We start from the raw sequence: 14872 nt of genomic DNA on the forward strand, positions 1-14872 counted from the left end.
AGTCTCCTTATCTTTGCTGATAAGACTCCTGTATATATCTGAAAGACAAATTTAACAGGAAAACAGATATTGGTAGGAAATTTTGGATGCCCTCCAGGACAGTTAGTTCATCACCATTAGTCTTCAGTTGACGTCTATTCACAGCCTCCATAGGTTGGTACGGACACATTGGTTACAGCACAAAGGTATTCAGGGGTTATAAATTGCTTTACACTTCAACTTTTTTGTTGTTGCTTAAAAATTAACTGTTCACACACTGTATCCCAAGGTTGTGTCCCGTCTACAGCTGCCTGTCACACTCCTTTGTGCTTATACAGTAAATGACTCCCATTAATTAAACCATGTTGACATACTCAAAAGCCACTTCTTTTGAACATTTGAAATCAAGATAAAGTGTATCTGTAGTTGTTATTTCCATGTAAATCAGCACTATTATATACTGTATACTTAAGTATCTACATTTGTGTAAAGTGTATTTTTGCAAGTAAACATTTTATTTAAAAAAACGTATAGGCTTTTTAAACATATTTGGCGTTGGTTGATTTCAAACAAACACAAGGCAATTATCTGAATAAATAAAGTCTTTATTTTACATAAAATAGGTTTTCTCTCATAAAAAATTGCATATACACAAGTTTGTAGAAAAACACACAAGTCCACACTTTGATACAAAAGTTATTCATCCAGTACAAAAACGCTGTCACATATCTAGAACAAAATATTATAATATACAGGTTGCATGTGGGCTGCCTAGTGTAACGTTAGTGTATTCCCCTTACAGATGGCGTTTATGCACTGTAAAAAAAAATTACATCCCCAAGTCAAAAATTTCAAGTGACCGATAACATCTAAATTTTTCAATTAGTCTGACGTATTATTTCTCATTGAGCCAATGTTAACAGACTATTGCAACAAGAATTTCACTTGGGCCAATTGAAAAATTTAGATGTTATCGGTCACTTGAAATTTTTGATTTGGGAGGGTTAGAATTTTTTTACAGTGTGGGACCTGATACTATTTTTCCTCATTCGTTTATCTACAACTGGTCACCTCGATATTTGTACAATGTGGAAGGAACGAACTGGCTCATTCAGTCGCATTTACACATTATTGCATCAACGGGGCAAAATGTTGATTACAGAAAAGTCAGCAGTTTAGACATCCTCGCTCGTCTCAAATCCAGTGCAGTTCTAACGTTTGGAAACGTGCGAGTGTTGCATTTGTGTGCATGAGCACATTGCTGGAAATGGCCCTCTGTGTGTCCAGTGCTCATTCAATGAACTCGGATTCTGCACAGGCACCAGCAGACAACGTATCTCCGACCGGTACCGGTCCTGTGCTGTCCATTCAGCACCAATCTTTAGTAGTCAGTGAAGCACCTGTAATAGAATAATAACAGTTATGAGTCACAGGCATATACCAAAAATGAATACAATTCAGTCATAAGATGTGTTGGATAAAAACTGAGGGTTTTCAACCAGAAGGTGATCAAGAAAAAGATATAGAACTTGAACTCTTTTCTAATGTTATGTATCTATGCTGTTATAATAAAGTGTAAGAGATATATATATAGAAAACATATATATATATTTTTTTTTTTAAACTGGAGGCCCCTGGTTTGGCTGAGGGGCCCATGGGTATGTAAAAAAAAGTTGAGTCTTAAAGCGCCCCCAAAAAAAGTTCGTACCTGATTCATATCTGTCGAACCATGTGGTGAAGTCCAGCAGCTCTTGCTCCTCAGAGCTGAGAGGCTCGTAGCTGCCTTCATCAGAGGAGTAAGCAGAACGAGGAGACTCCGTGCCCGCAGAGTACGCGTTGGAGACCGATGGAGACGAGACACCGCACTGCAACACAGCAGACACGGCGTCGTGCTCGTCCAGCAGCTGCTGAAGCGCTCGGATGTACTCCACTGCCGAGCGCAGCGTCTCCACTTTGCTCATCTTCTTGTTCGCCGCTCCGTTCGGCACATGCTGGCGAAGCGTCTGGAAGCCCATGTTCACCTGCTTGACGCGGTTTCTTTCGCGCTCGTTCCGTCTGGCCACCGCCATGGGCTGCTGTTGAGGGATAGTATAGCCGAGTCCGTTGAAGGTCAGTCTCCTCTTGCACCTGAGTAGCTCTGGGCTGCTCGAGCGCTGTCTCTTCAGCACTTTACACTCCATGTCCTGCTTCGCATGAGGCAGGAGGGTCTCCGAAAACGGCTGATAAAACGAATCTTGCGTTATTTGCGTCGTGGCGATGACAGTTGCCTCCATGTCGCGTCAAATAAATAGATAAATAGATGAGGTGAGGAGTTTGCAAGTAATGCGCCGCTCTCGTGCCTTTCGCGTGGCTCGCAAGAAGCGATACACCTGTTAGGCGAATGATTTGAGAGGAAAGCAACTTGCTCTCCCTTTTCTACACGTGCGCCACACCTCCACCCCCTTTCGGGCCGCACGCTCCTAAAGGAAGACCCCGCCCCCTGTATGAATCCCCTGCTCGGGCTTCGCGCGCCGGGCGCGTGGCTTTGACAAACTCAAAGGAACTATTCTGTGCGCTCACTGCGCCACGCTTATGAGGCATTGCCCATCTCTGTGGAATCATGCTCACCCGGCGCACGCGTAGGCCTACATGTTCCGTGTTGTGGAATGTAAAACGTGCAGTGTCAACTATTGATATTAAATAAAACGATGGAGTGACGTCAGTTTTTAGAAGTTCAAGTATAATGTACCTGTTGTCAGTCTGCGGTGTGGTTTATTACCTAACAGCATAAGACTTGCATGTTATTAACAAAAAGTGCCAAAAAGTAGGCTATCATGGTACAAATAGCCTATCAAAGAACCATCATCAACATGGAACTGCCACAGTTTTGTTAGGGGCATTATGCAAAGTAGCCTGAATGAGAAATTTCATTTGAATATAATAACTATTATCCTCTAGATTGCATAGCAGCCTATGGAGGAAAAATACGTTTTTTAAGACTTTTTTTGACCATAGTTAATATTTTGATCCGATTTTTCATTGTCGGGATCATAATTATGTCTCCACAAGAATAGAACTGAAATCGCTTAAATTTTGTGGATCAGCCGGTCCTAATAAAAAAAAAAATAAAAAAATAAAAAAAAATAAAGGAACTTATTAACTCATGTCTTAACAAGTCTTAGGTTTCGGGGATATAAAATAACATTGTCTCAATTTAAAGGTAACAAAAGTCAACGGAAAGCCTTTACATTGTGTTTGTGCGTGCGCGCTATCGCGCGCGTGCCAAACCCCAGATTGCTCCAACCTGATCCGTCAGTCATAATAATAAGTATAGGCTACTGTAAATCTTGTTCAAACAAATCAACTGACATAGACAGCATGCTAGGCTACTTACTTTATAATGAAGTAAACATCGAAACATGAATGAACAGATGGAAAATGAAAAAAACTAATGTCAGATAAAAAGAGTTTGTGAAAAATATAACTAGGCTATATATATAATATATACTGTGTGTGTGTGTGTGTGTGTGTGTGTGTGTGTGTGTGTGTGTGTGTGTGTGTGTGTGTGTGTGTGTGTGTGTGTGTGTGTGTGTGTGTGTGTGTGTGTGTGTGTGTGTGTAAAAATTGCTACTTGTGTTGAAGTAAACATGAAGGCCTTTTTTTTTTAGCTAATTAGAAGCAAGTAGGCTATGATCTGACAATACAAGACTTGGTAAATTCCATGGTACTTTGATATGTGGATAACTTTATTGGACAATTACTAACATGATAAAGCCAGGACTCCATAACAGCAAGACTTTAACCCTCCACAAATAGTTATCAAACAAAATGTGTAACGTAAATGAATGGATCGCCCCCTAGCGGCGACAATATGTTTCTACAAGACAGTATATCCACTGAACTAATTTCTTACTGTAGATTAGACAACAAAAATGTGTTTATAACAATAATGTTAAATATATATATATACATTACCTATATTAAATAGGATGTAGGCAACTAGTTCATTGGTTTGGAGAAATTACAATGTCGAAAATATTAAGACAGTATTTTTTGTGCTCACAATCAAGTTGATTATTAATAAATGTTTTCAATCACATAAACCTTTTACATCAAGTCAAGTCATTTTTTTTTTTTTTTGTATTGGTTCTTTGTTGCATTATTATTTCAGGTGTCCTCCCTTCAGGTCTAGGCATCAGGAGCTGCATACACAAATGTAATTACAAAGATTTATAAAAGGCAGAAGAATAAGTGTGTGTTGTATTTCTCTGTAAATAAATGCATTTACTTCTAGGGAGCAGCCACTCTGTCCTTCGTTGGTGACCATTACGGCAAGTTTGATTCTCCTCTAGTCCTCTATAAGACAGAACACAGTATTCAGTCACCTGATTTTATCTTAATACGATTAAAAACAAGATGGGCCAAACATATAATTCAATAAAAGAATATGACGATACAACGAAAGCAAAAATGCTCTGTTGAGAACACAAAAGAGGACAAATCAAATGACAACTTACACATTAAATGGGTTTGTTCCGGAATCGTCTAACCATTCTTGCCAGTCATTCCATTCAAAGTAGTCATCACAGTCCTGGGCCTTGCAAGGACTGTGGACAGTCTGGTACAACCCTTGCCACTGCTCTGTCAGTGTGTTCAGTCGTTTCATAATCTCCCTTATCACTCTCCATGCTTTCTGGATGTCTTCTGAGGTTTCAACTAAACCCCAAAGAAACATTTGTAAGTATAATATAATCATTTAGATTTAATGTATATATGAAGAAGACCTAGTGGTGACAACATTAAGAAAATGTACATTACCAGCATTAAGTACAATGCAGGCTACGTGTACAGTGGTGGGTTTTTTGTGAGCTATTGTAATCCAGTGACATTTTCTATGATCAGAGTCATTGTCAACTTTTAATTTAAAATATAGAATTACACACACATACATACATGTATAAAAATAAATCCAAACTTCAAAGTAACTTCTGCATCCATTTTCAGGCCTTCTCGCTTTCTAACGTCCCTGCAGCGCTGGAAAGCTTTTCCAATATTAACGCGGGTCCTTAGCTCTTGCCTGATCGTTCCAATTATATTCCTCTGACCTTTTCAACTTTGGTAATATCTCAGCCATCTCTCTTTCTACAGTCTTTCTAAAAAAAAATGTCCCGCTTGTGCACTCACTTTCTCAATACCTCTCCAACAAAGATGTGTTATATACTGCTCCTGCGTTTTTTAACATTATAAAAGCCCATAGAAAGAGGTCTAAGTGGAATTTTCAGTCCCAGTTCCAGTTAGATTCTGTCTCGTTTTGGTGTCTATAGGCTATTTTTTCCACACACGTTGCTTCATATCTCAAGTGACAGAATTCTGCGTGCTGTTATTATTAGATTATTATATTTTGCCATGCAAATATCTCTATCTTCCCTCCTGCATCCGCAATCAGCAATTCAAAACTTGTCCTGCGCCGGAATTTGTATTAACCCACTGGAGTTGTATGGATTACTTTTATGATGGACGGATTCTCTTTTTGGAGCTTAAAAAACTCGGACACTCTTCAATGCCATTACAAAGCTGGGAAGAGACTGGATGTTATTTAATATAACCCCTATTGTGTTTGATTGAAAGAAGATAGTCATATACTGTACACCTAGAATGGCTTGAGGGTGAGTCAATTATGGGTGAATTATTCCTTTAAAAGGAAACTTGCAAAACTTTCACACAAAAAAAGGCAAAAAGTAAATGTACAAATGTAATCAAAAAGAGGGGTCTTACGTTCACTCTCTTTGCAGCGGATCTCAATGAACTGATCCTCATCATCACAGCGTTCTCTGAGCAGAAAACGTTTGTTACCACTGCACAGCATACACTGGTCTTTTCCTATCCAGTATGGAGAGTATAAGGAGCATGTCCTGATGACAAGCCTGTAAAGCGACAGTTTTACAAGTCATACTAGTCATCCAAGGTAATACATGATGATGCTTTGCACATTCCCAAATCCAAAATGTTCTTCAATGACATGTATTTCGTTATTTTTGTCTAACAAAGACAAGCATAAGCATTCACCTGTGGAAGAAACCATGTGGAATCTCAGGTAGGAGGTATACATGGATGTTGAGGTCTTCTGTATTGTCTGATTCCCACTTTTGCTTTACCTGTTCATTATCTGACAGGTAATTTGGGAAAAGACAAGCATCTGGCTCGAACACAATTGGATTTGAGGCCACCCAGTCTTTCTTTGGATAGAATTCGTTGGCTTTTGGATTGAGAGGACTGTTATGTTTGGTTGACAAACATACATCAAAGTGTTTTAGTAGTGAAAGGAGACTCCCCTCCTTCTTACTGGACCCAACAACTTCCTCAATTAGCTCTTCATCATTCTTGCCGTAATTCTTCTGGAGCTCAGTCCGCACAAGGATCCTAATAGCCACATTGTTTAAGGATGCTCTGTCTTTATAGTCACTGATCCATCTTTTCTTCTGTTTTCCAATTGCATTTTCTGACTTCAGCTGTTCATTGGAAATCTTGTTCAGTTCCTGGACCAGGTCATGTCTCACAATAGTCTGTGACAGAATCAAAAGAAATTTTAAGTGATATTAAGTGATACACGGATTAGCATTGCCATTCAAAGACATTTAATGCTTGTAGTTTAAATGTTTGACGCATGAACCTTGAACAGTGAGATGAGGAATGATGGTTTCACAAACACAGAACCTGCCAATTCTGGGATTTCCTTGTACCACATAATGACACCAATTCGGTGAAGATACTGAAGAATTAACTTCAGTTTGTCATCGTCCAGTGTATCATGTCTATTCTTCAGTTCAGGCAAGAGGACATTTTGACTCACAATTCCTGTTAATAGGTGCAAATTTCAGACTTTAGAAAATGATTAATTAAAGAAACTAATTTAAGAACAAACAAAACAAAAAACTACTCACCATGCTCTGGAATATCACCGTTCCTCACAAGTTCCTGGATATCCTTCTCCACATCATAGTAGCTCCTAGGTAAAGTCTTTTCAATGTTGGGGAATGTATCTTTGTTCAAAACATCATTTTTGATGCGAGTAAGTAGTCTGTCAATGTCCTCCTGTTTAGTGCAATCTATAAGTATAAATTCAAGGACCTAAAAACAAAAGGAAATTAAGCAGATCATAGCAGCACATTTCATTGGATGCATATTTTAAGACAGCAATACAAAACCAAATTACTTTTAGTTTGTACTCAGTGAGTCTTTCGATTTGATGCATCTGGTCGTAGTTCAAAGATGGGTTGTCCCCATCCTGGAGGTTCTTTCTCCGCCGCTCTAAGTTATCTGTGTGATTTTTAAGCATTTTCTCCACCAGCTGTTCGATGTGTTTTTTCTTTTCATTCACCTCAGTCTCTGTGCACTGGTCAACATGAGTGCCTACAAGCAGGACCACTGAGTCTGGTATCTTAAGCTGTAGATTTTTGATCCAGAAGTCCACGTTCTCTTTGAAACTCTGCTCGTCCATTTTGTAACTAAAATAAATGAATAAATATATAGATAAATCAATTTATATAAAGTTATTTTAACTTAAAGTTAATCTTAAAGGGGTCCTATTATGCCCGTTTACAAAGTCTTGATTTTGTTTTCGGGGTGTACTATTATGCTTTCATGCTTGACTATTCAAAACATACATTATTTCTCACATATTTTACATTGTTAATTATTATGTATACATTATTACACAGCACTTCTCTTATGGTAGTAAAATAATGATAAATGTTTTTGAAACAAAAAAGCTTGTTGAATTGCACTTGCACAAAAGAATTGCACCAAAAAAAATGCATTGCATTAACCCTGCTTGCATTTTAATGCATTGTATGTATTTTTAGGGCTTGCATTTTTACGGGCTGGAATTCAACATGGTTGTAAATTGAAGCTGTAAATATTTCAATTCAAAACATTTCACACACGTTTTCATTTTTTAAAATTCAATGATCCATATTCACCTTTCAGATTTCACTTCCAAAATATTCATTCTGTTTAAAAATACAACCTATAATATTCGACAGGCAATTTTCGGTCCTTTTTATTTCGCTCTACAAATTCGCTTCCACAAATTCAGTGGTTCAAATTCGACAGAAAATTCAACATTTGACATCCGGGAATGGCAGGAATATCGGTGGCGATTGATCATCTCCATTGCTGTTAGTCGACCTCATCAGCAGAAGGTGCAAGCGGCTGTTGATGAAGACTAGAGCAACAGGTGAGAGAGTCATTCATCCATAAAAACGGATTTACAGAAATGGAGCAAGCGGTAAGTATTTGTGATGATTATCAGGGCCAGTATATATATGAAGACTTCAGATGCAAAAGCCTCTAAGTGCCATCTGAAATTTTCTTCCAAAATGAGCATTTTTATCAAGCTCGTATATTTAGGTTCAGTAATTTTTCATTTAATTTTCATTGCCATTAAAGTGAAATAACTGAACATAAACATACAAGCTTGATAAAAATGCTAATTTTAGAAGAAAATTTCAGATGGCACTTAGAGGCTTTTGCATCTGAAGTCTTCATATGGAAAAGCTGATAAAGACACAAAAGCTGTCTTTACATTGAAGTCTTCACATTTAGTTTTGCACATGTAAGCAGCTTTCTCTACCGTGAACGAGATTATAATGTTATTCCCCGATGCTGATGTACAGATAAAACGTTAAATCTGATGTAGTAGACATAAATTTCTCTCGGTTGTTTAGTTTTCTTAACTTTATATCGCGGCGCTGTGCTGCAGAACTGGGGAGTCCCTTAATTGTCAGCCTTAGGAAGGTCAAACAAATGCGTTTTGAAAACGGGGTAGAAAAAACAGCGTCTCTTCAACACAGCGACAACACTTTCTTCTCTAATGAAGCTCAACCAGGACTTGTCCGCTTTTTTGCATTTTCCGTGGGTGGGAATTATTTTGATGAGTAACATTGTGACTTCATAAAATCCGGAAAAATCGCATTGTAGTCCAAACAAGCCGTTCGTTGTAGTTCTTGAAAAGGGGATTCTGTTAAATAAAATATCTCCCTTTGGACTTTGAGCTTTGTAGCCTTGCAGATCTTTTTTATGCTCAACATTACACACTAACAAAGTTGAAAACGTGAAAAAGCATAATAGGACCCCTTTAAAAAAAGATCTAATAAATTAATTAATATATAAATAAAAATAAAGTTAATCTTGTATGTCAAATATGTGAAAATTCACAATAAAAAAAAATCTATTGTAAAAATGTGAGAGGAGTTAAATTAATGTTAATTGTGAATCCTCTATAATATTCTGGTTTTGCCTATTTTATTGTCCACAATGCAGAGATCAGACATCTGATTGTTTAGAAAAGAAATAGCCCCTCCTAAAGCCAACAAATCATTTGTGCCCGTCACACAAACAATTTAAAAGGACGAGCAAAAGTAATAAGTGATTCTTGCTAATAGAAGAATGAATTTTCAATTACTTGTATAGTGTGTTTAGTGGTTAGAGTATATTGAACCGATTGATCTAACAGTAGAAAAAAGGTCCCAGTACCAAAAAAAAAAAAAAAAGAAAAAAAAAAAAGATTGCTTTACCTGGAAAGGTTGATGGCAAGTATGACAAAGGCTTGAGCTGTTATAAAAACATGATGGGTGATGTAGTATTCCTCTTGTCCAGCAAAGTCCCAAAAGAAGAAACGGATGCCATCTCTATCAACTTCACTGATATCGATCCCTACAGTACGATCAGCCTCTTCCACTGGTACAGGGCAACCCTGCTCCAGACTGCGGCACAGAGTGGATTTCCCTGCCATGGAGTTCCCCAGAAACATGGTCTTCACAGTGTAGACATGTGGGGCGTTTGCCTCAAGCATTGAAAAGTAACTCTGGATATCTTTCAATCCCCCAGTACAGACCTCCACAGGTGGCTTTCTAAGAGGGTTGCCATTAGCTTTGAACAGAGTTAAACTAGTGTTTTGAAAGAGCTTGTCTGGTAGGTCATTCAACTGGTTCCTCTCGACATAAAGTTCTTTAAGGTGTGAAAGATCCACAATAGGATCCAAATTCTTCAGGCAGTTGTTGGACAGGTTCAGATAGGTGAGATCTTGGCACCTGTTCAAATCGATGGGTAGCTTTTCAAGCCGATTGGTGCTTAACTTTAAGAATTGAAGTTTCCCCAAAGATGGAAATACATTTTCTGGAATGGTTTTGAGACTGTTCTGATTCAAATAAAGTTTCTCCAATTGGTGTAACCCTCTAATCTCAAGGGGGAAGTCAGTGATCTCATTCCTGCTCAGGTTAAGCTCTTTCAGGTTTGTCAGTTGCGAGATGCCAGTGATTTGTTTGAGTCTGTTACGCTGTAGATCTACCCTGACAGCATCTCCACCACTCTTGAGTAGCTCAGTGGGAAGTGTTTTGTACTTCTTTCCAGAAAAGTCATAGTCCTTTTTGCCATTTTGATTTCCTATGGGAATATCATTTTTAATGTAAACACGCACACACACACACACACACACACACACACACACACACACACACACACACAACACACAGTGTGTCATTTTATGCTTATTATTTTTATTTCTTTTAAATAACCAACATACTCCTAACATTGTCAGATGACTTGGAGAAGCAAGGCATACATATTTCAACATGAATAATAAATGAGTGTTTTCATTCTAAACAGAAAAAAATTATTCAAACTCAACGTGAGTTTGTCAAGATTAACAATTATTATCCACTATAATGATACATTGATACAGCACGAAATGTTACATGACATGATACTAGCCTGCTATGATAAAGCAAATCCGGCGTCACCCTTACTGTACAGACAAACTAATAACCTATATGGTGTTCACTTTTCTTAGGTAATTATACATTCACACGAATCATTAGCATTTCTTGAAGATAAATATAAAAAGTGTGAACATACCATTTAAAGTGGGCATGTTGTTGAGATGCTAAAGAAACTCTTTCGCTCGTCTGTGTGTCTGGTAAGTAATCTACTTCCTCAAGTCCCGTGAATCAGAGTGGTGACGGTCTTTTAACAGAGCAGTACGCCTGGATTTACTTTCATTTTCAAGAAAATGCAGCAGTATCGGTTTCAGATTCTCTCACGTGATTTACACAATGCAGCACTGCAGTGCCATCATCTGGCTAAAAAGTGCAGCAGCTTACGAAAAGACAGTAGCTATGAAGTAGGCCTAACAGATTCAACAAAATTGACCATTCTTAAAGGATTTATCTGTGCACATCTTTTTTTATTATTATACATGATCCATTGTAAACAATCAAAATAACTTTCCCTCCCACATGCAGCAGCTTGTTTGAGATGCGCCTTGCCTCGCCTGAAATGTATGCGAGTAGGCGGCTGCAGTGAGAGGAGGAGTGAAAAAAGTGCAGGCTGGATCAGACCATACTGTCTTTGGATCAGACACCTGCGAGATCAAAGGCGGATATCGCGGGATTCACGCTCGTGCACGGTGTTGCTTATAAACTGGATGTAATTTAAGTTCTGTTGCTTTTATATGAAATTAAATATAATGAACAAGACCCCCAAAGCACTTATTTAATTACATACCAAAGACTCGTTTATCAATCATTTTACTTTAATTAGCCTACATGTTATATATATATATATTTATAAGTAGGCCTATGACAACAGTCAAGAGAGTTTGGGAATACTCACACATAATTTACACAAAAAAACATGATATCAGTGTTTTAAAATCAAACATTTTAAAAGAGAACAATACATTCAGTCGTTTAAACCAATGAGCATTAAAGGGATACTTCAGGATTTAGCATTAAGCTTTGTATTAGTAGAAAACCTGTAGTATTTTCGAATTACCGTGCTTTCTACCCTCATATCCCCCTGAGACGAGAGATTTATGTATTTTTGGTCTGGAAAAAATCCTCTGATGACGCAAAAATCGTCATTTTGCGACATCGGAGGATTTTTTGGCCAGAGGCTAAAGACTACAGCCAGTAGGAGGGGCTGTCCCGCATGTTTTCAACCCGCCCATAGAGGGTGGGATCTCACTCACAGATGTCAGCCATCTTTTTTTGGAAGCTAAGCTAGCAGGCTCTTGTTCTGTGGAGAAAGCTGAGTAGTAGGGGTTACCATCCTATTTTTCCCGGACATGTCCGGCCGTCGAGATCGTCCAAAATGTCCGGGATTCGGCTTTTGCTTTCTGCAGTCGCCATTCATTATTTACATGCACACCTTTTGTTTCAATCTAACTGAATTCATTCCGATTGGTGAATCTGAATGTAGTGTTTACATGAACGCTAAACAAGTGACCGATTGATGTGCGTTTTAACATTGCTAAGAAAATTCCCGCTCCTCCATGAGAGATAGGAGACCGGTGCGTCTCAGTAATCACGCCACCGGCCTCGCGCCGTTCTCCCGCACCCCTCAGCCTCATCCTGCTCGCCAAAGTAAACATAATGAATGGCGACTGTAGAACGCAAAAGCCGAATCCCGGACATTTTGGGCGATCTCGAAATCCCGGGCAAACTCGTCAGAGTCTCACTAGTAGCCTAGCCTTGTTGTTTTCAACTGCGCTCTCTAACAGGTAGGCGTGGCTTGGGAGTGGCCTCGTAGGGCAGCGAAGCAAGTGCATTCTGGGAGTTGTTGTCTTTCATCCACATAAGCCAAAAATAAATGTTCTGGCTTTTCTCAGTCTAGAAAGCTCCAAATTCAAAAATAATTTCACATTTCTTCTACATAAATTACCATCTTTCCAGAGGGGAAGTATCCCTTTAAGCTGTGTCGTCAGTCGTTCCCCATCATGGCTTTTGATCAGCGCCACTGCGCTCCACTGCAGATTCCAACAGTTTTTTTTACATACGTCAGCATGACATCAGAGCAAGTCGGACTCTGGGGGATACAGTGAATAGGCTAAAGTCCCAAAAAGTCGGCTGTTCCTTTAACCATAGGAAAAGTAAATTTCCTGCTAAATTTATTTTTTCATCTCAGTTTTTAGTGTTTATTTAAAACGCTATTATTTTTATCTCCTATCTGTCATTTCAATGTTCAGACACTATTATTTCAAGAAATGTAAAGCATTCTGGCTCGTCCGTTTGTCTCCTGTTCTGTGAGACCTGTGTGGTGGCAGGGGAGGGGTGTGTTGTGTTCAGCCCTGTTTTTCTTAACGTTTCAATGTGTTTCTTCATCTATTTGCCCACATTGTCTGGAAATATATGCTGTATAGCTGTTTTGTGGTGTGTTCATTGTCAAAATCAAAAATCAGTTTATTTTTAAACATTAAAAAATGCCATTATTTTAGATGAAAATAGATTTTTATGGACAAACTATTTTAGTTAGCCTTTTATATATATTTTTTTTATTACATCGGATAACATTTTAAGCTGTCATATGGTCATGTTACAACGTGATCCTCATATTATAAAGTGCCCCACGAATGAGGCATGTTGTCACATTTCACTTCCATTCACAAGACCACATAATTACTAGATGTGTGAAATTAATGTAGAAAAAAACCAATACTCTGAACCCCATGTGGGTTTACACAAATTCAAAAAGTCTCCCCTGTTTGTTTTTCCTCTAGCAAGAAATGCTAAGTGAATGTTGCCAGCAATGAGTTAGTGAGATTTCAAAAGGTTTTTGTGCACATGCTATAAATGTAAAGATATATATTAGTTTGTCTTTAACAATAGATACAAAAATAAAGAGAAACAATGTACCTTGCTCAATTGATTCAACTGCAGCATATTAAGTGATGAAAATGTGAGTTCTCATGTTGATCAAGTGGGTTTCCATATAGGCCTACTGGTTCCATTTAAGTTTTACCAACTGATTCTTGAATTAGTTGAATTAGTTTTGCTTTCATGAATTAGTTCAAAACAAGTAATACCAGGGGGCTGTTGAATGCTTCTGAATGTTTGACGAATGTTCTAAGGTATGCAATTATTTTCCAGTAAACACACAGTTCTAGGTCTGTTGACCGCATTACAGTTCCATATTACTTCACCAAATTATTTCAGTTATTTCAAAGGTCCTTACAGCCTACAAAGACACTGACAAAGCAAACAAATATGACAAACAATAGGAAAAAAAAATGGCAAATGTTCCATATTCTATGCCATGTACACGCTTGTGTCCTCCAAAATGATGAAAAACGTAATATAGCAGACATATACATTTCAAATGTAGTCTTTTCTCTTCAGAAGAAATGGTCCAAAACATTAATTACTTTTTGTTTTTGTCAAATCAAATGCTCCTCCCCTTAATATCGCCTGTTGGCAAACAATCCTGATCAGACATGAGAAGTGTTTAATGTTATTTATTATTGTTTATTGTAATACTTTATACCATCTTGCTATAAAAGAGATCAACAAACTTATGTATCAAAAGAGAGAAATTCTTTTTTTAATGTGAGTGATCAAATTGGTCTCAAGTTTAAATCAGAATTCTTATAGCATAATCTAAATAAACTGAAGTAGAACTGCAACTGTATATCAGTAGATATATATCAGTAACCAAATAATTATTTTATTTTGTGATTATTTTGTGAACATATCACCCACTCTTATGTTGATGATGATTGTGTTGATTCATCTTCAGCGCAGAAGGCTTCCAGACAAACTTCAGTGTTAATGTTAGTTAATGATTTTCAATAATGATAAAAAAAAAAACATAATTATACAACTAAAAGTTAAAACCTGTCTCAGCTTAAAAAAGGTTTTGTTGTGCTAAATTTTAAATATTTTGTGGTCAGTTGTATAAATAATATAGTTTGTTGGGAGTATATGTAGTTCAGTCATGAAACTCTAGATGGCGCAAGCTTATAGGTCTTTTACATACAGCCTGCTAGCAACCACATCACATGGCACAAGCTGATTGGCCTCTGCTGATTCTGCAGCCAATGAGATTGCTTGCTCAACATTTAAATGGTCAGGTTCAGTGT

The 14872-nt window shown here is 37.8% G+C and overlaps 2 protein-coding genes across 2 annotated transcripts; both read right to left on the reverse strand.

The window, feature by feature from the left end:
- Positions 1-546: 546 nt before the first annotated feature.
- Positions 547-2532, reverse strand: ascl1b (achaete-scute family bHLH transcription factor 1b). Its single transcript, XM_082161791.1, has 2 exons — positions 1688-2532; positions 547-1379 (listed from the first exon to the last, which is right to left on the reverse strand). Exons 1-2 carry the CDS (start codon positions 2250-2252, stop codon positions 1348-1350), a joined length of 597 nt encoding a protein of 198 aa, XP_082017917.1. The 5' UTR covers positions 2253-2532; the 3' UTR covers positions 547-1347.
- A 1151-nt stretch (positions 2533-3683) lies between these two features.
- On the reverse strand, positions 3684-11029 carry LOC309492776 (malignant fibrous histiocytoma-amplified sequence 1). The gene is made up of 10 exons (XM_082161790.1): positions 10873-11029; positions 9534-10401; positions 7172-7463; positions 6900-7086; positions 6629-6813; positions 6025-6521; positions 5734-5882; positions 4476-4674; positions 4247-4314; positions 3684-4160 (listed from the first exon to the last, which is right to left on the reverse strand). Exons 1-10 carry the CDS (start codon positions 10886-10888, stop codon positions 4147-4149), a joined length of 2475 nt encoding a protein of 824 aa, XP_082017916.1. The 5' UTR covers positions 10889-11029; the 3' UTR covers positions 3684-4146.
- Between the last annotated feature and the right edge of the window lie 3843 nt (positions 11030-14872).

Source organism: Leuciscus leuciscus, assembly GCF_965113295.1.
Source record: "Leuciscus leuciscus genome assembly, chromosome: 2".
Lineage (NCBI taxonomy): Eukaryota > Metazoa > Chordata > Actinopteri > Cypriniformes > Leuciscidae > Leuciscus > Leuciscus leuciscus.

Bases quoted from the DNA above. Each gene is read 5' to 3' on its own strand.
- LOC309492776 (XM_082161790.1), bottom strand. The intron at 6,814-6,899 runs GTGAGTAGTTTT...ACCTATTAACAG, and splicing joins CGGTGATATTCCAGAGCATG to GAATTGTGAGTCAAAATGTC. The intron at 5,883-6,024 runs GTGAATGCTTAT...GTCGCTTTACAG, and splicing joins CCACATGGTTTCTTCCACAG to GCTTGTCATCAGGACATGCT.
- ascl1b (XM_082161791.1), bottom strand. From the start codon at position 2,252: ATGGAGGCAACTGTCATCGCCACGACGCAAATAACGCAAGATTCGTTT. The intron at 1,380-1,687 runs GTACGAACTTTT...ATTCTATTACAG, and splicing joins GTTCGACAGATATGAATCAG to GTGCTTCACTGACTACTAAA.